The sequence below is a fragment of the Pseudorca crassidens genome, chromosome 11 (assembly GCF_039906515.1).
Source record: "Pseudorca crassidens isolate mPseCra1 chromosome 11, mPseCra1.hap1, whole genome shotgun sequence".
NCBI lineage: Eukaryota > Metazoa > Chordata > Mammalia > Artiodactyla > Delphinidae > Pseudorca > Pseudorca crassidens.
Window position 1 is genome coordinate 1,682,304 of NC_090306.1, and position 23,777 is coordinate 1,706,080.

At 64.3% G+C, this 23,777-nt stretch overlaps 2 protein-coding genes across 2 annotated transcripts in view; one reads left to right on the top strand and one right to left on the bottom strand.

The window, feature by feature from the left end:
- The window catches only part of CACNA2D4 (calcium voltage-gated channel auxiliary subunit alpha2delta 4), a 91,356-nt gene that overhangs the window by 62,633 nt on the left and 4,946 nt on the right, over positions 1–23,777 (top strand). The window contains exons 33-37 of the mRNA XM_067698599.1: positions 18,689–18,750; positions 19,109–19,153; positions 19,344–19,406; positions 22,833–22,903; positions 23,311–23,386. Coding sequence (XP_067554700.1) covers positions 18,689–18,750; positions 19,109–19,153; positions 19,344–19,406; positions 22,833–22,903; positions 23,311–23,386 — 317 coding nt within the window. The remainder of the gene's footprint in view (positions 1–18,688; positions 18,751–19,108; positions 19,154–19,343; positions 19,407–22,832; positions 22,904–23,310; positions 23,387–23,777) is intronic.
- LRTM2 (leucine rich repeats and transmembrane domains 2) lies at positions 1,462–14,730 on the bottom strand. The gene is made up of 5 exons (XM_067756005.1): positions 13,808–14,730; positions 13,447–13,514; positions 7,317–7,451; positions 4,628–5,218; positions 1,462–2,036 (listed from the first exon to the last, which is right to left on the bottom strand). The coding sequence occupies exons 1-5, from the start codon at positions 13,843–13,845 to the stop codon at positions 1,582–1,584; spliced, it is 1,287 nt and encodes a 428-aa protein (XP_067612106.1). The 5' UTR covers positions 13,846–14,730; the 3' UTR covers positions 1,462–1,581.

Genomic DNA, 23,777 nt, shown 5'->3' on the forward strand with positions numbered 1-23,777 from the left:
CATGTTCTGACGGCCTCCCCCGGGCCACTCCCTAGACTCGCAGCCGTCGCAGAGCCAGAAACCGGCCTCCTGCCACCTGACCCTCCGTAAGCGGCGGGGAGGCTGATGTCCTGCAGAGCGAGGCCCAGGACTCGCCGGGATCGCACTCCCCAGGAGGGCAGACCTCGGAAAGGGGACCGGTGAACCCCACCCTGCACTGCCCCCTCCCACGCCCACCCTCAGCCTCTGTCCCTTTGGGGGGGCGGGTTACAGGTAACGAGCAGATGGGCCCCTGGGCCCTTGCTCTGGTTTGGGCCCCAGTCCAGGTGCCACGAGGACTCTGGGAAGTCAGACTGAGCTGACAGAACACTGGGAAAAGGACCCCATTACTGAGACCTCTGAGCAGGACGGGGGCGTCCTTTCGCTGCTCCCGGGGTCTGTTTGGTATATGCTGGCAGGAGGGTCACAGAGGATGAGCCAGTCCCCGCCCTGGGGTCACGGGCCCAGAGATGCTGAGGGTGGGGCATGGCAGTGGGAGGTGCAGAGCAACGGTTCTCGGGCCGCAGGCTGTGGGAGTGGGAGCGGTGCGCGTCCCCACGGGGCCTGGCGGGGACGTACTTGGGCAGCGCGGAGGATGAGTCCGGTGGTGCGTGGCCGGGCTCTCGGGAGGCCACCATCCACACACGCTGCATCTTCCAGGCCTCTGGGCAGGCGTCCCTGGAAATCCCAGCAGGAGAGGTGTGAGTGGGTTACCATGGTGACGGGCAGTCTCATCCGGCAGCACCACCTTGGCCTCTTGAGAGGATCTGGAAGGAATCCTCGTGCCGTGGGCTTGGGTTTCTCCCCATCCGCTGCAGGAGGTTGCATAAGCAAGCAGCAGGTTGTGTGGCCCGAGGGCTGAGACCACGGGGGACGCCTGGCTCCGCTCCCCGAGGTCCCACGACCTCTGTCCCTAAGTGACTGTGTGTGTGATGCCGAGCTCGAGCGGGAACGATTAGTGACCCGGAGCCGGGTGGTTGGTGGTGCAGGGACAGATGGCTTTGGAGAGGGCGTGGTGCTGGGTTGCCAAGTGCTGGTCCAGATGGCTGGGCTGGGCTGAATGCACAGTGGTACCAGCCATCGGAAGCTGGGCCCAACATCTTCCTGGCTTAGAAGAGAGTCGCAGAAACCGGCCCCGCACCCCCAGACGCAGATAAGGTGGGTTGAGCCAGAGGAGGGGGGTGTCACCGGCTGTGACTGTACCGGGAGCCGCAGCGGTACGGGGGCGCTGGGTCCAGGAGTCTTTGCTCGCACACACACATCTTTTCTGCCCGTGGGCCAGAGCGTTTGTGGTCCAGAGGGGAGCGTCAGTGTACTGATACCTTCCGGACGCTCCGGTGTCCGTGGAGACACGGGCCCGTTTGCTGGCGGGCTGGGGGGAAGGTGGGAAGGGGGCGGGAGGGGGGCTGGCGTGCCCCCCGGCCCCGCCCTGGGCTCTCAGGCCACGGAGGAGACCTGCTTCCGGTCCTCGTGCCCGCCCTCCGCATCGCCCATCAGGGGCTGGGGGGAAGGTGGGAAGGGGGCGGGGGGGGCTGGCGTGCCCCCCGGCCCCGCCCTGGGCTCTCAGGCCACAGAGGAGACCTGCTTCCGGTCCTCGTGCTCGCCCTCCGCGTCGCCCATCAGCGGCTGGCGCTTCCTGAGCTCCCGGTGGTACTTGGCCATGAGGGAGGCGTAGATGCAGCCGTAGGCAGCGGCCACCACCATCATGATGCAGACCACACCGCACAGCACCCCCGCGATGATCACGGTGCCGACGGCCCGCCGCACGCTCACGGGCCGGGGCCTCTGCTTCTGGGGGCAGGCGGTGCTGGGCTCGGGCTCGGGCTCGGGGCCCGGCTTGGGCTTGGGAGGCTCCGGGCTGGCCTTGGTGCAGGGTGGCCCGGGGACCTCCAGCCCGGCTGAGCTGCTCTGGTCCTCCAGCTGGGAGCAGTAGTTGAACATCTCCATGGGGACCACGCGCATGTCCTTCCCCCTCAGCTCCTTGGGCAGGGTGCAGGCCAGCTGATCCAGGCGCCCCCCTGCATCAGGAGAGAGAAAAGGGGGGCTGAGGCCGGCACTCCCTCCCCCAGCCCCAGGTCCCCACACAGAGGCCCGGGAGGCCTAGTTTCCATCCGCAGCACTGTCAATCCTGGAGCGAAGGGGAGAGGTTAGGGGGACTGGCGTACGGCGCCCAGTGACGGGGAGGCGGGTACACGTGTCACGGCGTTTAACCCGCGCAGAAGCCTCAGAAGACGGACGGTGTCCCTGCTCCCATCTGATAGAGAAACAAACATTCCCACCTCTCCTGCCCCCAGAGTCAAGCTGGCCCCCGGGTGCTCAGGAAAGGGGGGCCAGGAGCCCTGCCAGGCGGCAGCCCGTGCCTGTCCTAACTGACCTCTCCACTGACCGCCGTCCGTGACCCCCGGCTCTGCTCTCCCCAGCAACTGCTCCCCCCGCGCCCCTCCTGCCCACACAAAGGACAGAGGTCAGAGCCTCGGCCCTGCTCCTCCACGCGGGCGGGACCGTGGTTCCTAAGACTCCTCCTTGGAAGAGGGAGAGGGGGGCCCAGGGACAGCAGTTTCCTCCTTGAGAGCAGTGGTGGCCCCCTCAGCAGCCCGGCCACAGCACCCGTGAGCGCAGTGGCATCTTGGGAGGACACCCTGAGGACCCCCGAGGGCAGAGGAGGGCAGAGGAGGGCGTGCGGGCAGCGCAGGCTCAGCCCGCGGCCTGGGCGGGGAGGGTGCAGCGCACAGGTGGGGCGAGAGGAAGAGGAGCTGCCCAGACGGCCCCCTTTTGGCCTCTTCGGGCAGCCCGAGATCTAGACGCAGGCGCGGCCCCCAGGGAAGCTCCTGGGCTCCTGCAGCCCCACCGCCGCGGTCTCCTCACACAATAGACATCAGTCCTCGCCGGGGGCTGAGGAAAAGGGCCCAGGTTTTTGTTCTGGTTTGGTCTGCGTTGTTTTGGAGGAGCGCATGGCGGAAGATAACTCTACTAGTGAAAAGTTCCTAAAGTGTACGTTCCCCCTCCACGCCCTTCAGCTCCCGGTGACCGATGACTGGAGGGGCAAGGACGTCCCCTGCAGATCACACATCGGTCTGGCTCTCCAGACCCCTGTCCAAGGCTTACATCCCGTGAACTGTGTCCAGGGCCTTTGCACGGGCGGGGGCTGGGCGTGGAGACGCAGCCGCCCTACCTCCCTGCTCCCAAAACCTGAGGCTGACTCCCTCCCGGCCAGGGCATCTGCAAGTCACTTTACGTATCGAATTGCTGAGGAGTCTCGATTTTCCAGGCTGTCAATAAGAATGGCCGTCTCAGCTGCAGCTCAGTTAGGGTTCAAGTGGGTCACGTACATGGTAGGATATTTGGAAACTGGAAACCATGCAAGTGTTACTATTTCTCCTCTCACAAAAACGGGAGAAATTATCACAGGGACTAACATTTTATGGTACTTTATCGTTTGTAAAATGTTTTTAATTAACTAACACGTGAGAATATCATGCAAATAATTAAATTGTGGAAACACTGTGAAACAAAGGGAGTAAGACTTTGACGAAAGCATTAGCGTTCGCTTCATATCGATTCACTCGTTCAGCAGATTCATGGAGCCCTACTTCCTGCTGGACACCAAACTGTGTCTAATTAAGCCCGGTTAATATTATGACTTCCGCCAGCCAGTGGACATATAAATGAGTAAGTTTTATTGCGGACTCACTTTATGCTGGGTCCTTTTCCAGACGCTTTCCATGAATTACCTACCTACTCCACACAGTGATTCTCTGAGATAGATTCTCTGAGATTGGCCCCATTTCACAGACGAGGGTGCAGCCACAGAGAGGTCAGTGAGCTCTCCCGAGATCACACACAGCTAGTACATGGCAGAGCCACGAGGCAAAACCGGACCTGGCGCTTTTAGCCAGCAGGCTTACTTCTCTGCCCTTGTCCATTTCATTTAATCATTCCGAAGGTCATTCTAGAACTTTCCCGGGTCACCGAAAGGGGGAGCATTTGGCTTCTTAGTAAAAGCTTTGATAACAGAACTTCTAGGGAGAAGGAGTTGAGATCATCGTCAGAAAGAAAATGTGACTGCATTTGTGGATTTGAACTCGATTCCACCCTCCTGGCACTGTGGGTACTTAAGAGATGGCTGCATTATTCAGAGGAGCGAGGGTGTTTTGTTTTGGTTATTTTTGCCGTACGCGGGCCTCCCGCTGTTGTGGCCTCTCGCGTTGCGGAGCACAGGCTCCGGACGCGCAGGCTCAGCGGCCATGGCTCACGGGCCCAGCCACTCCGCAGCATGTGGGATCTTCCCGGACCGGGGCACGAACCCGCGTCCCCTGCATCGGCAGGCGGACTCTCAACCACTGCGCCACCAGGGAAGCCCGCGAGGGTGGTTTTATCCCTCCTCCTCCCGGGCCAGGGAAGCCTAGAGGCAGAGGACAATGATACTGTGTGTTTAAGTCCATCCTGAAACCTACAGAAGTGAGAGCCAGTTACAGAGAGTCAGCCTGAGGAGACAGGGCAGAGCAAGGCGGCTGGGAGCGGAGGGGATGGGAAGAAGGGGGCCGCGGAGCCCCTGTGCCCGCCGGTGGCCAGGCCGGGCCCACTCCTCCCCGACCTGACCCGTGCTCACCTCGGTAGGAGAACCACTCTAGCCAGTGCTTGAAGTCCCGCAGGTGGCAGTCGCACTCCCAGGGGTTGTCCCCCACCTGCAGCAGCTGCAGGCTGGCCAGGGGCTCGAAGGTCCGCCGGTCCAGGCTCTGCAGGCGGTTGGCGCGCAGGAACAGGGAGCGCAGGGCGGGGAGCCCGTCAAAGAGGCCGGGTGGGAGCCGGGCCAGGCCGTTGAGGGACAGGTCGAGGTGGCGCAGGCGCGCCAGGGGCCGCAGCAGCTCGGGGTCCAGGGCACGGAGGCTGTTGTTGCGCAGCTGCAGCTCCGTCAGGTTGGCCAGCCCCCCGAAGGCGGCGCGCGGCAGCCCGTCCAGGAAGTTGTTGGAGAGGTCCAGCCGCTGCAGGCCCGACAGGCCGGCGAAGGCCCCGGCGGGCAGGGAGCTCAGCCTGTTGTTCAGGAGCAGCAGGCTGCGGGTGGCGGCCGGCAGGTCCGCGGGCAGCGCGGCGAGGCCCCGGCCGCTGCAGTCCACCTGCAGGCCGTGGCCGTCGCACGTGCAGGGCAGGGGGCAGGCGGGGGCAGCCTCCGCCGTGCACAGGGCGATCCAACAGGTGAGCCCTGCGGGACAGACGGGGCATGGCAGGACTGCGGGTCGCCACTCCCACTGCCTTCCCCTCCCATCCGCCTCCCATCACGCGGCCTCGCGCCGATCCCCTTTGGCCCAACCACGCGCGGTGCCGTAGCGCTTCCTGACCACGTAGAAACACAACTAACCCCCCGCAGCACGTCCATGTGGACGGACACCACCGGGCAGCCAGGGTCCCCACACGGCCCCGACACCACAGACGCTGATGCGACAGAGGATGTGAGGGTGTCAGAGGGGCCGCCCCATGTTCCTCTCCCAGGGCCGCTGCCATGGAAGGATTCTGTCCAGAGAAAGTGGCTCTGCTTCCTTCCCCTCTGCACCGCACCCCCCCACAACCACCACCTGGAGCTGCACGGGGCTGATGGCCGTGCATGGGAGGGGCCGCGCTGCACACACGAAGGGGCACACCGACCCCTGCCACCACTTCCCCGGTCTGCATGAGTCCCACATCCAAGGTGGGCCAGCGACTCAGGGTGACGAGGGAGCCCGGGCCCGCCCGGGCCCCACCCCAGAGACCACTGTGGAAACGGCAGGGTGAGATGCTGAGTTCCACGTCCACGTGGAGGATGCTGGGGTGCGAGCCCCCAAAGTTGTGGGCCCGGGGCAAGTCCCACATCTGTTCTCACTTTACAGCCAGCTTGCCCTTAGCCTGGGCCCCTGTCCCCAATTTCCGCAGGACAGATCTGTTGACAGAATTCCTTTCACGGTCCCATGCTTTGCCCAGGGCCCCTGTGGCAGGGCTGCAGGGGGACGGGTGCTCAGAGAACAGTCCCGCAGGGCAGCTCGTTCCGTGGCCCACCCTTCTAAGAGTGACTGCAAAGCCCCCGACTGTCCCCCAGGGTGTCCCTGTGGAAGGGGAGGATCCCACCGGGCAGGGAGGAAAGGCCCCAGCCGAGGAGTGCTGGCCGCTCGGCTCCAGCTGGAGGGGCAGAGCTGCTCTGACCAGGGGTCTGGAGGGGACGGTCCTGAGTCTGTGTCTAGTAGCGGTCTGCTGTCTGGTGTCCCAAAGGGCAGACCCTGAAGGAACAGGGTGGGACCGCACCCCCCTTTCCTGGAGGATCGGTGACTCCTGAGAGGCACCTGCCAGGCTGACACCCGAGCGTCTTTGTTCTCGGCAGGAAATGAGCACAGGCACGGCCATGGACGCCAACTGGAAGCCCTTCCGGCCACCTGAGGTCACCTGAGGGCCGCTGACCCTCTCGCTGTCTGAGCTGTCTGTGGCCAGGTCAGCCTGTCAGACTACCCCCGCCGTGCCTTGTGGAAGTCAACTGAATTCCTCAGACCTCACTTTCCCCAGAAAAACACTCAACCCATCCAGCCTCCCTCTCAAAAGGACCGACATAACTACAGGTCACTGCCCCCCCCCCCCAAAGAAAACAGAGCCCTGTGTCGCGAGGTGTTGAGTGATTCCAAAGGAGGCTGAGAGGGGAGCTGGGTCCCTCGGGGTCAGCTGCTCTGCGGGGTGAGTAATTGAGGCCGCTTGTGTCTTGGGGCGGCAGCATCACAGGGCTGACCGTGCGAGGGCAGGAGTCAGGGACGTCCCTCGAGACCATTCTTACCTCTTACCCTGTAGCCTTGACCCTTCACCTCGTGAAGAGAATTCCCAGGGCTTCCTTCACCCGACAGCTCACAAGCTTCCCTTGTGGGGAGTGGGCGGCCTCTGTCTCCCCATATGCAGAAGGAGGGGCTGGACCCGCTCCCCAAGGCCCCTTCCAGTGTCACGTCCCCAGAGCCCCCTGGTTCCCCCCGTCTCGGAGCTACGGGGGCTGAGCCCTAAGGGAGGCCTCCAGGCCCACCCAGCTGATGGCCGAGCAAGGAGAGGGCGGTTTGCCATTAGGGCAGCAGGACTTGCTGGGGCCCCTGGGGGTGGAAGCAGACCCACCTGGGGGGACAGAGCTGCCTGTGGAGCCCCTGCCCCCGACCCGCCCGCCACAGAGCTCAGAAGCAGCTCTTCCCCCGGCACCGTGGGCAGGGCTGCGGGGACTGGGCCCTTCTTCCCAGACCCAGGCCATGGACACCTGGGAAGAGCATCCCTGCATCCCCGCTAAGCCGACCCCCGCCTCCACTCACAAGAGATCTGCCTCCACAGCGGGGCAAACCAGGTGCTCAGCTCGGGGCCGCTGCCCGGGGCCAGCATGGTGGCTGCACGGCTGTCAGGCCCGGCACCTCGAGGGAGAGAGAAGCCGCTTGTCCGCTCGGTCAGTCCTGAGAGAGAGGGAGAGAGAGCTGAGCGGAAGCGGGTGTCAGGCCGGTGCAGCCCCGGGTTATGGAGGGGGCCCGGTGTCTCTTTACGCTCCCCTCCTGTGTTCTTGGCTCTGATTCCCTGGGCGGGGTAGGGGGGTGGGAGAAAGAGGAGCAAGGGGGCTGAGAAGCCAGGAGCCTCTGCCTCCGTCGACAGCAGGGGGCGCGTGGAGGGGCAGGCGGGCATCCCAGGAGCCCTGGGGCTGGAGACAGTGCTGAGGCCAGTGCTGGGCGATGCAGGAGCCGTCCACCCGCCCTGCATCCCTCACCTCCCGCCCAGCCTCTCCCCGCCTCTTCTTGTCTCCCTGGATGATCTCGTAAACGTGTTCGGAGCCACGTGGCCTCCTCGGCCTCTGGGCTTCCCCCACGTCCCAGGCGCGGAAATCATCGAGAGCCAGCTGGCCCCCCAGCCCCACTGTGCTCTTACCATGGCCCCCGAGGAGGCCGAGACCAGGCCCCGCGTAGGGGCGGCCGTTGGCTCGCGGGTGAGGCCCAGGCCCGGCTCGTGCCACGGGGAAGCCCCCTGCTTGCCCTCCGCGGTCTCCCGGGGGGTGAGCGGCCGTGCTCTGTCTTCTGCCGCCGGCAGGTCTGGGATAAACCTCATCAGCGCAGGGGCTCGTGCTGCAGCCGCTGCCGTCGGGGCACAGGGGCAGGGAGAGGGCGAGGCTGCAGCGCAGAGAGCGGCTCCTCTTCCCGAGGGGCGAGGGGGCCTCCCCCTTCCCAGGTGACCTGCCCTGCTCCCACTCCCTTCCAGGCGTGGCCAGGGGCCCGTCACAGGGGCGGGAAAGGGGACTGCGGGCCCCCTGCCGCCAGCCCAGCGCGAGGTGGCGAACGGACAGAGACGGGCCAGCAGCCTCCCCTGCTCGGTGGCCACGCTGGACCCGGGGGCCCCAGGCTGCAGCCTCCCGCTCCCCTCCCACAGCCGCCTTAATTCTGGGAGCCCGAGGGGCTAATGGCAGAGCAGAGCGGAGCTGAGGGGTGGGGGCAGCCGCTGGAACCTCAGCATCTAAGCAGGGTCTCCCTCAGGCACTGGGGGCCTCTTCCGTCTCCTCCCCGCTTACCGCTGCCAAGCAGCCTCCTGGCCCCATGAGCCCACGAGCGCCACAGCCCCGGGGGCCCGCAGCTGGGCCCTGGCAAGGGCACCCGCTCAGGATGGGGCCCGCCAGGGAGGGGGACCGCTCGGGGGGCCTGTCTGTCACCTGGGCTTCACCCCCCACCAGGGGGTTCGCAGAGGCTGCAGAGCGAGTCGCACTGGGCAGATGTGGGGCGAGGGGTGCAGACCCACATGCCTATAGGATGGATCTGGGGCCCTGGGCTGGGGGCAGAGCAGATGCCCAGAGCAGCTGAGGGGTCCTTTCCAGCTACCCTCCCAGGGCCAGGTCCCCGGGGCTCCTGGCTCAGACTCCCGGGTCAGGGAGGGCTCTGGGTTCGAATCCCTGCCGGCTGCTCCCTCGCTGTGTAACTTAAACAGATCACGGAAACCCTCTGGGCCTCGGTTTCCTTATCTCTCAGGGTGATGACCAGAACACACTGCCCTCCGTGGGGGTCAATCTGGTCGGGGGAGGAGAGCTAGCATTTGCTGAATTCAGGATACATCATCTTGCAAGGCAGTCTAGGGGACTCCAAGCTTGGACCTGAGCCCCAGGTAGACGTAGGGAGACGTCAGTGCCCTGTGTCCGCGGGGAGGGGCGGCGGCTTCCAGCGCGTCTGCGGGACCTCTCTTTCTTGGTCCCCCAGTCTCACACCTGGGTGTCTGTCTCTGTGCCTGGGCCCGTGCCAGGCCAGCAGCCGTCACATGGCGGTCACCGTGGGCTGCGCTCGCACACAGCCTCCCAGGCCTCCATCACTGAGGACGCCGTCCACCCTCTCCGTGAGCCTCGGCCCCGACCCCTGGAATAGTCCCACACTCCTCTCGCCAGCGAGGACCCGCAGGTCGGCAGCTCACAGCGCCCACACGGTGTCAGGGGGGTCAGCAGCCAGCCAGGCTCAGAGGTGGAGACCAGCGTGCCTGGTCACGCGGCCGGTCAGGGACACAGGCCCGCTCCCTGGGGACTGTCCCCCAGCAGTGGCCCCTGGGGGGAGACACGTGTGTGCGCTGAGCGGGGTGCACACACAGGCTCCCAACACAGCGTGTGATGCAGACCACCCCCCCAGAGAGCGTGCAGCCACACACACGCACGCGGGTGCACTCACGCGCGCGCTGGCAGCCCTCCAGCATCCTCAGATGCTATCACTCCCGCAGTTCCCGCATGCCCCCGGCAGACAGATGCACGGGGGGACCTCCAGCCCGGAAGCAGGGCCTAGAGAAGCCCCCCGAGGGCCGCCCCCAACCCAGGACCCTTTCCACACTCAGACCCACGCCCTGGGATCTCTGGAGAAACGTGACGGGAACAAGGCCCCACAGGTCCATGGGACTGTAGCCTGCGCTCCCTGGGGACCACAGAAGCACCCCTCAGGCGCTGTGGGGTCCATCACCCTGCCCTCCAGCCCACCTCCAACCCACGACCCCTTCCGGCCCCCAGAACCCTCTACCTCGTTAGGAAAGGGGTGACCTACATTAGGATGCCAGGAGCACAGCGGCTCAGGCAGGTGTGGCCACTGCGGAATAAATTCACGCCGTCTGGGAGGGAAGTCCCCACCCAGGTGGGGGAACGGGCAACGGAAACGAGTGAGGTGGCAGTGTCGGGGCTCCAAGCCCCACAGCCTGTGGGCATTTCTGTCCCAGTCCCAGGGACAGGGACACAGAGAGGAGGGTGGACCCAGCGGGGTCCCCAGCCTCCTTCGCTGGGCTCTGCTGAGAGAATCAGGATAGAGGATGGGGCTGAGGAGCTGCAGGCCGAGCGACCCCCCCGCCCAGGATAGGAACACGGGCTCTGGGCCCCAGCCCTCTGCTACTCCAGCGTGGTCCACGGGCCAGCAGCAGCAGCCTCGCCAGGAGCTTCCCAGACCCAGCCCAGGCCAATGGGGCCGGGATCTGCCTCTTAACAAGACCTCAGGCCATTCACGTACCTGGTCACGTTCGAGAAGCCCTGGGCCAGGTCACTTCTCTCCCGGCAGCGCAGACCCCAGCACCTCCCGGGAGGCCGCGGCAGGGGATGGCCGGGGCCGGGGCAGCCGGGGGCGGCAGCGATGGGGGATGCTGGCGGTAACAGCTCTGCAGGAGGGCTCCGCATGGGGAGAAAGCATGCCCGCGGGGAAACACCTGTGTATGGTTCCCAGTCCCCGCAACAACTGTCTGGGGTTAGCAGCACTGCTGACACCATTTTGCGGATGGGGACACTGGAGGCTGGGGACAGGTAGTAACTTGCCTAAGGGCAGGCAGTGGGAGGGTGCAGCCAGGGCCCAGGTGGCCTGGCGACAGAGCTACCGACCAGCGGCCTCAGGAGCCTGGAGGTGGCTCTGCTGACCCGCCTGCGCGTGGAGGCTCCTGGAGCAGGGGGAGGGCTGCACCCTCGCGTTTGTGCAGCGCTTCACGCCGACCGGCCTCTCCTCGTCCTTCCGCTGCCTCTCTACGCCCGACGCGGGTACCCTCATCAAGCCGGGTCGCCCCCTCCCCGCCAGCCTTCCTCCCAGGGGCATCACAGATGCAGTGGGGAGAGGGAGGCAGGGGTCTTGCTGGGGAGGGGGTGGCGGGCTGAGGTGAGGAGGTGGGCTGGGAGCCCCGCGGGGGTGGCAGCAGGGCAGAAGGGCCCACGGGCTCCTGCGGAGTCACGTGGGGTGTGGCAGCCCCCCGAGACTGGGGGTGCGGGGGCGGGGACGGCTTCCCTTCCCCACGGGAGGAGCAGCCTGCCTCGCTCCCACCCCCGCCGACGCCCAGGTTAGGGTGGGCGCCCTGACCCCTCTGTGCTTCTGCCCCCCATTCCTCCTCCGGCCAGGGTTGGCTCAGTCTCCAGCCGGAAACCTCCAGCAAACCCACCCAGGCCTGGCGTCCGCACCCTTCCTCTGGTGCTGCGTGGTCACGTCCATCCCCCCAAGTCAGTGTCCAAGCCGCACAGCCATCAGCGCCCACTGTGCCTTGACCTGGGGCTCCTGCCCCCTGGGACGTCTTGCTGGCCTGCCGTGTACCCCCTCCCCAGGGATCTCCCTTTGATCAAGGTTCCCCAACCCGGGACAAGGCCTCTGCGCCCCTCCATTGTGCAGACAGGTGAAGGTCACGGGCTACCGAGCGGCAGGGCCGGGACGGAGGCCATGCCTGGGGCTTCAAGGGCAGCCCCTTCCCACCCGCCCGGCCGGGCTGAGGGGCACCCGGACAGGGGGACAGCGGGCGCCCGCGCTGAGCCCCGGGGGTGCCGTCCAGGCCGCGCGCTCCACCTGCAGCCGCCGGTCTGGCCTTCCAGGCCCTTCCCACCTCTTCCCTGCCTGGCATCCCCGTAACACACGCGGCCCAGGCAGCGCGGAAGCTGGTTTTTTTAAATCTCTAAATTTGTACTTGGAACAGACAAACCCCCTGGTGCATTTTTAAACGCGTGCCCCGTTCTCATGCCCGCCTTCCTGCAGCCTCGTTTCCTTGTCATCCTTCCTTGTCAGACATTCCCACTCCCAACCAGACCCTCTGGAAAGCGGAGAAAAACCCCCATCACCCCTCGCAGAAGCTGCTCTTGGGCCCGCGGGCCTGGCTCGGGGGCGAGGGGTTGGACCCGGGCAGGCAGGGTGGAGAGGCCTGATCTGTGTAGGAGGAGGGGGGAGGCCTCCCCAGGCACCCCAGCCCTAAAACACCCCCCTCCCCGTGCCCCTCAGCGTTGGGGGCTGAAAATGGGAGCAGGGTTTGCTTGTCCCAGGCGCAGCTTCCAGCCAAACCCCAAAGGAAGCAGATCGGTTGCTGAAGAAGCTCCCCCCACCCCCGTCCTCCTCCTGGCACCCCCAGCCGGCTTCCCTGGTCTCCCTCTCCTGGCAAAGCTGGATGGAGCCTGTGCCGGTGTGGAGGGGGACACGGCCGCGGGTCCCGTCCCAGCTGCGCTCCCCGGCCCATCTCCACACGCTCAGCCCGCCCCCCGGCCCTGTAGTTAGCTAAGCTGCTGGGTGTCGGTCTGAGCCAGGCCCGAGAGCCAGGTGCCAGTGTCCCCACCAGCCACCCCAGACAGGCAGACAGCAGCTCAGGGAGAGGATAAAGGGCCCTGAGAGTGAGCGGGGAGGTTGGGACTCCCGGTCAGACGGCCTCCGTCCTGCCCCGGCCGTATAACAGCCACCCCTAAGCTGAGTCCACCCCGCCCCCCAAGGCTTCCTGAGCTCTTTCGTAGGTAGAGAGGGTGTGCAGCTGGGGGACCCCAGCCCCAACAGGGCCCAGGTGGGCTGGGAGCAGAGCTGGAGCCTCGAGGAAGGGCCGGAGGAAGGGCTCCGAGGCTCCTCTCCCGCATCCACTCCCGGCCACGCCCCCCATACGAGCCGGGGACTCAGGTCCAGCTGGGGGCACCCTCTGCACCCCTGTCCAAGGACAGCCTGCTAGAGGCCAGCGCGCCTCGCTGAGGGCGTCCTGTAGAGGCCGGTCAGCACCCCTGGTCCCTGCCCACGCCTCGGCGCCAGCCCTCCAGCCTGCCACCCCACAGACGTCCTGTGTGCCGGCCCTGTCACCAGCACCCCCTTTCCCCTGGCACCCAAGTCCCTGGGGCTGCCTGCCGAGCCGGGCATGCAGGCGGCACAGGGCTCCTGGCTGGCGCCCCCCATGCTGCAGGGACCGGTTTCTATGCCACCGGGCCTGTCATCCGGCACTGGCAATGCCTCCTCCCCTCCTTCCCCAGCAGAATCCCAGCTCCTGTCCCCAAAGCTGGGAGGTCAGAGTTCCCTGTGTCCTTTGGCTGCCCAGGGGTCCGGTCCTGAGCACCGCCCCAGCCCCAGCCACTGCCCCCAGGCAGGAGGCAAAGCAGCTGTCCATGCAGGCAAGGAACCCAGCAGAGATGGGCTCGGCCCCAAGCCTGGCCCCTGCACCCGCCCCCCGCGCCCCTGCCCAGCGCTCGGCACTCACCTTCCGCACCCCAGCGAGCGCCCTGAATCAAGTGGTCTGAGCCGTCCAGTGAGCCCCTCCTGGGGTTCCTGGAGAAAGGAGACAGCAAGCGCAGCGGCACCAGCCTGATCCCCCAGCAGGACCTGGCACGCAGAGCCCCGGCGGGAGGAAGGAACGCCTGAGGCCGTCTCCCACGGCGGGCGGGCAGCCGGGTCTCGGGAGCCGCGGAGAGGGGCAGGCGGGGAGGGGAGCGTGCGTGCGGAGCAGAGAGCAGCGGAGTGACAGCGGGGGAATGTCCGTGATGACAGCGACAGGCGCGCACACGGGAAGGCGGGCGCACGGAAGGCGGGCACACGGGCACACACACACCGGAGGCGCTCACCCTTGAAACGCTCCCTTTTCAGGGGGAGACGCTGCCATGAACTCCAGCGGGAGGAGGACTGTTTACCAGGTCCTCTATCTTCTCTCCCCACCCCCGCAGGCTCTCCCTGCCCTGGCTGCCGCCCCCTCTGGCTTTATCCCCTCTTCCCTTGCCTTTGGGGACACAGGGGCAGGACCCAGGGGACAAAGGCTCCGGGAAGCTGGGTCTGCATCCTGTTCGGAGGTGGGGGCAGTATCTCCCACCCTGCCTGTAGGAAGGGAAAGCTGATCTGGGTCTCTGTCAAGGGGTGGCTTATTCCAGAGGGGGTACCTGGAGGGGTGCACGGGGGCCCATCTGCCTGGTGGTCCTTCGGAAAGGGGCCCCAGGCCACACAGCCGGGGGCACACGGTCACGCAGAGGTCACTGAGCCTCGTGACCCCTGACCGGGGCTATCTGGGGAGGGAAATGCAGGCAGGCTGGGCCGGGGGCCTGGGGTCAGGTTGCCTGGGGCACCCTGGGGTGAGCCCTGAGGAGGGGCCAAACCCAGCCCCGCCTCCCCGGCCTGGGCTTCTGCTCCTGGCTCTGGGCTGGATGGGAAGAGACTGGTATCAAGAACTCAGAGACGTCTTTACCAGCCAATCAGGACAAAGGAGTGGGAGAAACTGATATTCCAAGGGAAGGCAAGCGTTGATCCAAAGGAAAGAAAGCCAGGCACCGAGTCAGGGGAGGAGTGGCGGCCAGAGCTGGACCCGAGGTGACCTTCCTGGCATCTCTTGAAACCTGCCTGACAGCCGGACACGTGGCATGTTTCTGGCATCCCTCTTCCATTTCGCCTGCTTTCTGGGGGATCCACTGTCAGCCCTGGGTGCAGGTTGAGAGACCCCCCCGACTCAGGATGCTCCCACACCCTCTTCTGTCTGCTCCGCCGTCCGACACAGCAGGGATCCCGTCTCCCACCCCACGCCCATGTCACATGCACCTCACCTGCCCCCAAACACGCTTCCTGTCCCCCAGCTGCAGCAGAGTGTGTGTCCTTCCTGGAGTCTGGGACCCTCTCCTCACCCACGGGGTACATCCCGCTCCTTGAAAACTCAACCAGAGCTCATGTCCTGGTGCACCGTCCCAGGCTAGTGCCCACGGGACCTTCTTCTCTGACCCATATCACAGAGGACGCGTGGCAGCTTTCTATGGGTGGTTCACCCCCTTTCCTACACCGGGGGCTGTCCCGGAAGAGGGGTCCACCTCGCCAGGCTGGTGAGGAATGAGCCGGAAGGAAGAGCCCAGCCGGGTGGCAGGGGCCCAGAGGCTAGACTGTGTTGCACGCTGACCCGCCATCAGCTGCCTGTTAGCTCCACAGCCCGGGGCTGCCCTGCAGTGACCAGGAGGGATGACCAGGTCTCTGGGGTCCCTGGGCATCAGCTCCCCAGCTGGTACCTAAAAGATGGGCCCCCGCTGACCCCGCAGCCCTCGTACAGGTCAGCACAGTCTGCAGCTGGGTTTCGAGGACAAAGTGGATGGGAGGGTGCGGGGCACGATGGAGTTTCTGCCCCCCCGGGGCATGCTCCCCCCCAGGGAGGGTTTCTGTGTGTGCAGCACAGCTGTTTTGTTTCGCCGTCTGTGATGACAAAGCGGCACGCAGGTGACAGCCAGGACGCAGAGCAAAGAGGTGCATCTCCATACGCCGCCTGCCGCCTGTGGCCTCACTGAGGCTCTTTGTCTGCCAGCTGAGCGCGGGTCCTACAGAAAAGCTGCTTTGCAGGAAGGCAGGCAGAGGGAAGGCGGGACCCGGCCCCGAAGGGGGACAGGCCGGGCTGGGGCAGGAGGAAGGGGGTCCCATCGCTCCTCCTCCATCCGACTGTGGTAGGTCCCCCTGGGGACCGAGGTCGGGCTCTAACACAAGGACCCGCCAAGCACAGGCCCCGAGGGGGAAGCAGCCTGGAAGGATGGAGGCCTTGCCTGCCCTCGGCCGGGCCTGGCTCTCTCTTCACCATGCGCTCTGCCCTGCCTGCAAAGTCCAGCACCAAGGGCTATTCTCTGCTGCACACAGCAGGCTTCCAGGAGGTGCTGGGGGCAGGGTGGCCAGCCTGGGGTCCACTGGAGCGAGGGAACGGGGGCCGAGGGCCGCCCTGGAGTCTCTCAGGAGAAGGCTGGGCTCTCGTGGTGTCTGGGGTGGAAAAGCACAGTTTGGGTTGTGAGGCAGGCGTCGAACAGAAGGATGTGAAACAATTCGAGTCCCGAGGTAAAGCCGTCAGGCGTGGCAGAGCGCGGCTAACAGTTCTCCCTGGAGGAGGTTCTTGTGTCTTGCCTGAATTCCCCGTCTCTTTGCGGGTTCCCTCCTGGGTCCTCGAGGGCACCAGAGCCCGGCTAGATCGCTAGCATTCCGTCCCGCATCTACAGAAGGGCGGGGCTCCACGTGGATGAAGGAGTTCAGCAAGGTGCCCACACCGGAGGTAAGGGGAAGGCTTGCAGAACTGGCTTCCCAGCCAAGTGGCTGACTCAGTGGAATTCACAAGCACTTACTTATTTAGCTCGAAAAATATTTATTGAGCCCCGATGAGTGCTAGGTGCTCTCCTAGGTGCTCTCCTAGGTGCTCTCCTAGGTGCAGGTATCGGAACTCAACCCCCCACCCTCCCGCCTGCTGTTAGCCCCCATGCTAACGGGGCAAGACAGACTATAAATGAGAATAAATAAGTCATGCATCTTAGAAAACAAAAAGAGTGATGAGACAGAGGGTGAGCACCGGCGGCAGGGAGGACTGCGGTATCTGGGAAGTCAGGACGCCGCCCCAGGAGACGCTGTTTGGGCTGAGATCCGACCGTGAGAAGGAGCCTCGTCCTGAAGTTCTAGGGAAGAGCATTCCCAGAGGGAGAAAGCAGCTGGTGCAAATGCCCCGGGGTGGGAAGAGGCTTGGCCTGTTTGAGGGAGAAGGATTTGGGCTGAAGTCAGAGGTCGGCGGTGGGGCCTTGGACACCAAATTACAAAGGAATTTCACCTTTGTTCTAAGGGCAGCGGGAAGGCCTTGGAAGGTTTTTAGCAAGAGAGAGACGTGATTTGATCTTCAGGAAGGTCCCTCTCGCGGTTCTGTGGGGAGCGACCCGCTCAGGGCTCTGTGGCGTTAATCCAAGTGGCTCTGGGGGAAGCAGTAGGGGTGGAGAGAGTGGGCAGATGCTTGAGGTTCTGGACAAGGGCGGCAGCACTTGGGTGGGACACGGGAAAATGGTAACAATTCGGTAGAAGGTGTGTCCCCACGTGGGGAGGTTTGGGGAGGAAAAGCCAGTTAGGTTTTGAAGTTGTGAAGTTTGAGGTGCCTACTGGTGACCCAAGGGGGCCGGCAGCAGGCAGTTGCAAGTCCTAAATCCTAGGAGCGCGGCTTGCCTTGGAGGAGCCCGTGGTTCCACTGAGACGGAGCCTGGCTCCGGAGAACAGGCTTGAGGTCTCACTCCTCCCATCTCTACCCACAAGCCTCAAAATACTGCTTCATTAGACGGGCACCGACCCCGCTCTCTCAAGACTCCCTGTGGAGGAATCACAGAATTTCTCCCAGCTCAGAGATGCCGGGACTCCGGGAGACTTGGCGGCGAGACATCGAGAGGCCGAGTCTCGCTCGAGAGAGTCTGAGAGCTTTGACCCAGAGGCCAAGGTCACGGTAAATAAGCGTCCCTAAATCCCAAAGGTTGGAACATCCTAAGCTTCCGTGTGACTCCCCTCTGACAACTGTTAGGAGGTTCCTCTCTTCCATGCAGCCTTTTTCCACAGGTGAGAGAAATCTGTCTAAAGTGAACATCAAGGGTGGTCCTAACAGGAAGAATCAGGGGAGGGGCCGAGGGGCCTCCCCAAGCCTTAGAGAGAAATGGGGGGAGGGGAGCACGCCTCACCTGCCGCTCAGGTGCTGCACCTGGGTCTGTCCTCTTTGTCGTGAACCGAGATGTGGGCCTACCAGTCCCCTTCCGGCCCCCCGGACCTTGCAGCAACAAAGAAGCCCCCGAATACGATGCAAAGTCTCGCCAATGAGCCGTCACTGGGGTGACTGCAGAACGTCTCGGGAACGCGGCCTCGTGGCTGGAACCCCGACCCATCCCCACATCACGGGCCCTGAGCGGGGAGCTTGCCCAGGCCTGTCAGCCCGCCCCCCCCAATGGGGGCTCAAGCCAGGCCAGAGGAGAGAGGCGAGGTGCCTTACAGACAGCGGTGCGTGGGTCCTGCTCCTGTGTTCAGGGCAGGCGGCTTGGGCGAGGCTTCCCCGGCCGTGAAGCCCCAGCGATAGCAGAGCCGGCCTGCTGTGTGGACACGACCTCAGGACACAGCGGGCCTGGCACTCAGCACACTTTCTATATTCTTGTCTCTGACGGTAGGAGGCCGGCCTCATTTCTTTATTCTTTTCCTTTCACTATAACCCGCCTTTCTTTCTATTCTCTGGCCCCAGATTCCTCTTGGCATCTGGGCACTGGCTTGCGTTCTCCAAGCGTTTGGGGACCAGAGCGGCGTGGCGGCCCTTGTGAGCGGCGGCATCAAAGCCTGGTTTTCTGGGGCTGGGAGCCTCCTGCAGGCCTGGGCGACACGGGCCCAACTTGCGAGGAAGGAACCCTCTTACAGATCGGGCTGGGGGGCCGGAGCGGAGCGGGGGGGAGGGGCTGTAACTACCCACGGAGGCCCTGAAATCCAGCCTCGCTCTCTGTGGGAAAGGGGAGAGCAGCCTTCCCAGGGCGCCTGCCTCGAGCTCCAGGGATGCAGGTCCGGAGCCGCCGCTGCCCCCACCAGGAAGCTAGTCTGCAGGCTGCTAGTGGCCCCCCTCCCCCGCTCATGGGCCTTCTCCCTCTGACTCAGATCTGACGTCTTCTCTCTCCACCCCCCCACCCCGTCCCCAAACACCCCCATGGCCTGGCCTGGCCCGCTCCTGGCAGCCGTGGGCGTGCAGATGAGGATGGAGTTCCTGCGGCGTACGTTCTGGGCGGCCACCCGGCAGGTGGGTGCCAGGGGTCGGGGGGGGGGGCTGGACGCTCAGGGTGAGGACCCCCGACCTGTGCACCTGGCTGCTGCCACGAGCAAGGCCCTGCCTGCATCTCAGCGCCCGGACCCCCTGCACACACTCCCCGCGCGTACACGCAAGGCACGCGCCACGGGCGCACCGCACAAGCACACACACACGTCACACCGTGCACATACCCCTTGAGTACACACCGCATTCACCAAACGGGTATGGGGCACACCCCTGCACACACATCACAGGTGTGCCGTGGACTCCATCCCCACACAGATGCATCACACACACGCACACACCACACACACAGGTGCACAGCTCATGGTTCCCCTCTTCCCTCCAGTGCGGCGCTGCGGAGGGTCCATGCCCGGAGAGCTGCCAGGACAGTGTGAGCTCCCCACGGGGGGAATACGGTGGGAGAGGGAAGCAGCCCCCAGCCCGCGTCCTCCCGATGGGCCAGCCCCTCCTTCCCTGCAGCCCGGGCTCCACACAGAGGGCCTCCCTACACGGTCGGGCAGGCAGGGGCCGGGGCTCAGCGGCAGGGCCTGGCCTTGACCTCCTTCTGGGTCTCTTCCCAGGGCCTGGACTGCTTCGTCATAGACAACAACGGATTCATCCTGATCTCGGAGAGGCCCCAGGAGGTAAGGCACTCGGGAGGCCCAGCGGCCTCGATGGTCAGAGAAAGCCCAGGGCCAACTAGAGGGAAAGGTCTGATGAAAACGTAGTCTCTTCCTAGAACCACAGCCAGCACCGCAAGACCCCCAGATCCAGACTTCTCAACTCACACGCCCAGAGGAAACCTTACGTCTCGGGTCTTCTCCCACGATTGCTGGCAGGGAGCTGTCCACATGATGAGGCCCCAGCTTTTCTGTCTGCAGCCTTGCCCTGGGGGCCTCCCCCAGAGTCCTACACCCGCTCCTACTGCCCACCCTCTACCCCCTCCGCCTCTCCCCTCTCCCATCAGTCCGTTCAGGCGGCTGTAACAAAACCCACAGACTGGGCAGCTTACAAACCACAGTTCTGGGGGCGAGAGATGCGAGACCAGGGTGCCAGGGGCCGGGGTAGGCCCCGTCCAGGTTGCAGGGCTCTCACTGTGCCCCCTCCTGGCGCGAGGGACAGGGAGGCCTCTGGGGTCTCTTTTCTAAGGGCACCAACCCCACTGTGAGGGCTCTGCCCTGGGGGGCGTTTCAGCATGTGAATCTGGGGGACACACAGGCCACAGCGCCCACCCTTCTATCTCCTTGGGGCTGGGTCCAGGCCTTCCCGCTTCCCGTCTGGACCTCCCTTGTGGGAAATTCTGTCCTAACCCTCCAACCTGGCTTTGCTGCGAAGGGAGTGAACGGTGGCACTCCCCATCACACGGCACGGCTGCGCACCCAGGAACCCCACGTGCCCAGACCGGCCGAGGAGAAGGTACAGCCACAACCTTGTATTTGCTGAGCCCCAAGTTATTTATTTAGCCAGAAATTACACCTGAACCAATGCTGAACACATTCACCTAAAGCGATGCCTTGAAATGAGCCAGGAGCATCAAGGGGCCTCCAGCCTAAGGGACACGGGGTGTGGTCCAGCGGGAGCTTTGCCACTAATCAGACGTGTGGTTGGGTGGCCTGGGCCCATCTCCCCCTCTTGGAATAAGGGCCTGGGCTGCGTGATTTCTCAGGTCTGGGTGCCCAGGTGCCGCAGAGCCGTGGGGAGCGAGCCGATCTATGACAGCAAAGTTACTCAGACTTATATTTCTCTAAGTACGTGTCTACTCAGCGTATTTACCCTTATGTTCTCAGCCATTACATTATCTTATCACCCCGTGTGTAGTTTTAAAAGGCACCTCACATCCTTTGTAAAACAGAGGACGTAAGTGAAATCTAATTTTCGTCACAGGGTTGGGACCTTCCAGGGGCTTCCACACAGCCCCCTCCCCCCCAACCAGGCCCCATCAGGGGTGGGACGTCCCTCCATCATCTCTGGTGACATTATTAGGCTCATTTTATACCCGAGGGACAAACTGAGGCTCTGCCAGTTTAGGTTATTAACCCAAAAGCTCAGGGCTGCAGAAGAGGCAAACTTTGAACCTAGAGATACACGTAGAGCCGCAACGGGGGGGAGGTTCTAGAAGAGCCCTCCCGGGAGGGGGAGCAGGCTGCGGGAGCAGTGGCTTTGATGGGACCGAGAATTTGTAGGGCGGGGCTGGCGTCCTCGCTGGGCTGGCGGGTGTGGCATCCGGTCTGCCAGGGGTCATCCTCCCGCCGAGCCCCTGCCCCAGGTCATTAGGACCCAGAAGGCCTGGCCTGCGTCAGTCTCCGGGGCTGGTGCCGGGGCTCTGGGGGCTCTGCGGGTGGCGGTCTCCTCCCCCTGGACGGCTCTGACCCCAGACTGGGCTGTGAGGCTCTGAGACGGCTGGAGGGGGTAACGGCGTGTGCGGGCAGCCCTGTGTCAGGAGTCACGACGCCTGTGCTCGGTGGACACTGGAGACTAGAGCGAGGCCTGGCCTGAAGGTCCGCGGAGCACGGAGCTGGAAGCCGGGCGCTGACTGTCCAGCCATCCAGCCATTTCTGCTTTTTTTACACTCCTTCACTCCACAGCCCTGCCGCACTTACCTGTTGCTCTGTAACAAGTCACCCCCAGCTGGAGGGCTTACACCCCAAGACCCACGATCTCCCAGCCTCTGTGGTGAGGAGCCGGTGTGCTCGGCGGGCGGGCCAGGCTCGGGGTCTCCATGAGGCATCAGCGGGGCCTGACCTGCGAAGGGCCAGATCCCGCTGCCCCGGGGGCCTCCTGGGCTGCGGAGAGCCAGTGAATGTCAGCGGCATGAGGCCGCGGTGCCCTGGGACCGGCTCTCAGAAGGGATAGCGCCACTTGGACCGTGTTCTGTTCACTAGAAGCAGGTCGCTGGGTCCAGCCTACACGCAGGGGAAGGGTACAGAGCCCTGAGGCCCAGGAGGCTGGGCGACTGTGACCCGTCCAGGCTCTCCCACCACAGACCCCTACCCCCTCCCCAGACACACCCAAGAGCCTCAAGGGCCCGTGACCTGGCCCCTCCCCCTTCGTTTGCCCCTCCCCCTTTCCTCCCTGGGCCTCAGAGTGCGGTAGGGGGACCAGTAGCCTCTGGAGAATTGATAGAAATGCAAGTTCTCAGGCCCTGCCCCAGACCGAGTGAACCAGAAACTGGGAGTGGGCGACCACCTGCACTGCAAGCTCCCCCCACCCCCCCGAATGTAATGAGGTCCAAGGACCACTGCCCGGGCCTCTGCCAGTGGTCTGGACGCACCTTGCCACCTGGGCTCACGTGCCGGAAGGCCCAGGTGACACTCCCTGTTCTGCCAGGTCCGTCCCGGGGCCCAGGGAGGGAGGCCTGTTGCTTCCATGGTGCCAGTGGGGGCTGCCCTCCCGGAGAAGAGGCGGGTGCTCTCTGCCAGGGCAGCCTGTCCTGGAGGTCACGTTGAACAGGGGGCACCTTTCTCCAGTGTCCAGGAGCTTGTCTTACTCTCAGGAAACTCCCCTTCCAGAATCAGGGGTCTGGACAGCGGGGATATCGGTGAATAAGCCTGGAGTCAGGACAGACTCGGGGGACAGGCTCGTGGGGAGGGAGCCAGCCTCCCCAGGAGCCTCGGTTCCACCCCGATCAGGAGGCTCAGATCACTCAGCCTCGCCCTGGTCGCTTCCCTCACTCTGCCCTTCAGCAAATGCGCAAACAATCACCATGGCCTCTGGGGACCCGCCCGCCAGGATCTCGCTGTCTGGTAGCACAGACACACACACATGCACATGCATAAAACACACACGACAAATCAAGTTTCACCTTCCTGCACGCGATTCACCCAGAAGTGTTCAAAGAATTCTGCACCTTTTAAAAACAAATCTGATTGCAACGCCTAGATTGATTTCACACCAACTTAGAATTAAAAGCACTGAGAGGCGTGGCTGGAGCTGTCCCAGGAGAGGGCCGGTGGAGTGGAGTCAGATGGGCCACGATTCAAGGGCGTCTGGAGAGGAAACCCAAACACAGGTAAAGTCTGGCACTCAGAGCAACGTCCTCATCCTGCTTTCCCCCCTCCTCGCCCTCACAGGTGGGACGATTCCTGGGGGAGGTGGACGGCGCCCTCATGACCCAGCTGCTCAGCATGGGGGTGTTCAGCCGGTAAGTAGGGCAGGCGTCACACACCCCCCCGGAATACACACTGAGGAGGGGGGGTCGGATGCTAAATGGACCAGACAGACTTCAGAGCCCGACCTCAGAACCCACAGTGAGCCCCACAGGGCTCCAGAAGCAGCCTTTCTGAAGCCTGGAACTTGATGGGGGCGGGGGAGGGGGGAGGACGGGGAGGGGGGAGAGGGGCTGAGGTCATGTGACCCTTAGCAGGAAAACCAGATTTGCCGTTCGTTGTCTTTGAAGCACAAAGACAAGAACAGAAATGTCGCTTTCTGACCTGCTGCTCACGCACCCTCCTGGATCCAGGTGTCCAAAAACCTGGCTGCAAACTCCCCCGGGGCGGGGGCGGGGCGGGGGGTGGGGTCCGGACTGCCGTGCCCTGCTTCTGGTTTCAGAGTGACCATGTACGACTACCAGGCCATGTGCAAACCTCAGACCCACCACCACAGCGCCTCCCAGCCCCTGGTCAGCGTGAGTGCCACCCCAGACCCCGCCCCCGCCGGACGCCAGCCTGTCCCTTTCTCTCCAGGGCCCCAGGGCCACTCAGTCCTCTCCCAGCGCTCCCCGCATGCAGCCCGCTCCCCCGCACCAGGGTCTTATCTGGGCGGCCTCAGGGCAATTGCTCTGGCAGAGGAACAGGCTGCAGCCCCTTTCTTGACTGGTTCCCCACCTTCACCCCCAGTGCCGTCCACACATCATCAGGGACCCCAGAGATGCCACCCAGTGTGATGACAGGCATCGTCCGCCCTACAGTAGGAATTCCCCAGAAACCGCAGCTTCCCGCTGCTCCCGCTGCCAGGAAGGGGCGGGGGAGACCCCGGGGTGTGGTCTCTGATGGTGCAGAGCGAGGGGGCCCTGGGGC

Bases quoted from the DNA above. Each gene is read 5' to 3' on its own strand.
- LRTM2 (XM_067756005.1), bottom strand. From the start codon at position 13,845: ATGGCAGCGTCTCCCCCTGAAAAGGGAGCGTTTCAAGG. The intron at 13,515-13,807 runs GTGAGCGCCTCC...TCCTTTCTCCAG, and splicing joins GAAAAGGGAGCGTTTCAAGG to GAACCCCAGGAGGGGCTCAC. The intron at 7,452-13,446 runs GTGAGTGCCGAG...CCTCTCTCTCAG, and splicing joins CGCTCGCTGGGGTGCGGAAG to GACTGACCGAGCGGACAAGC.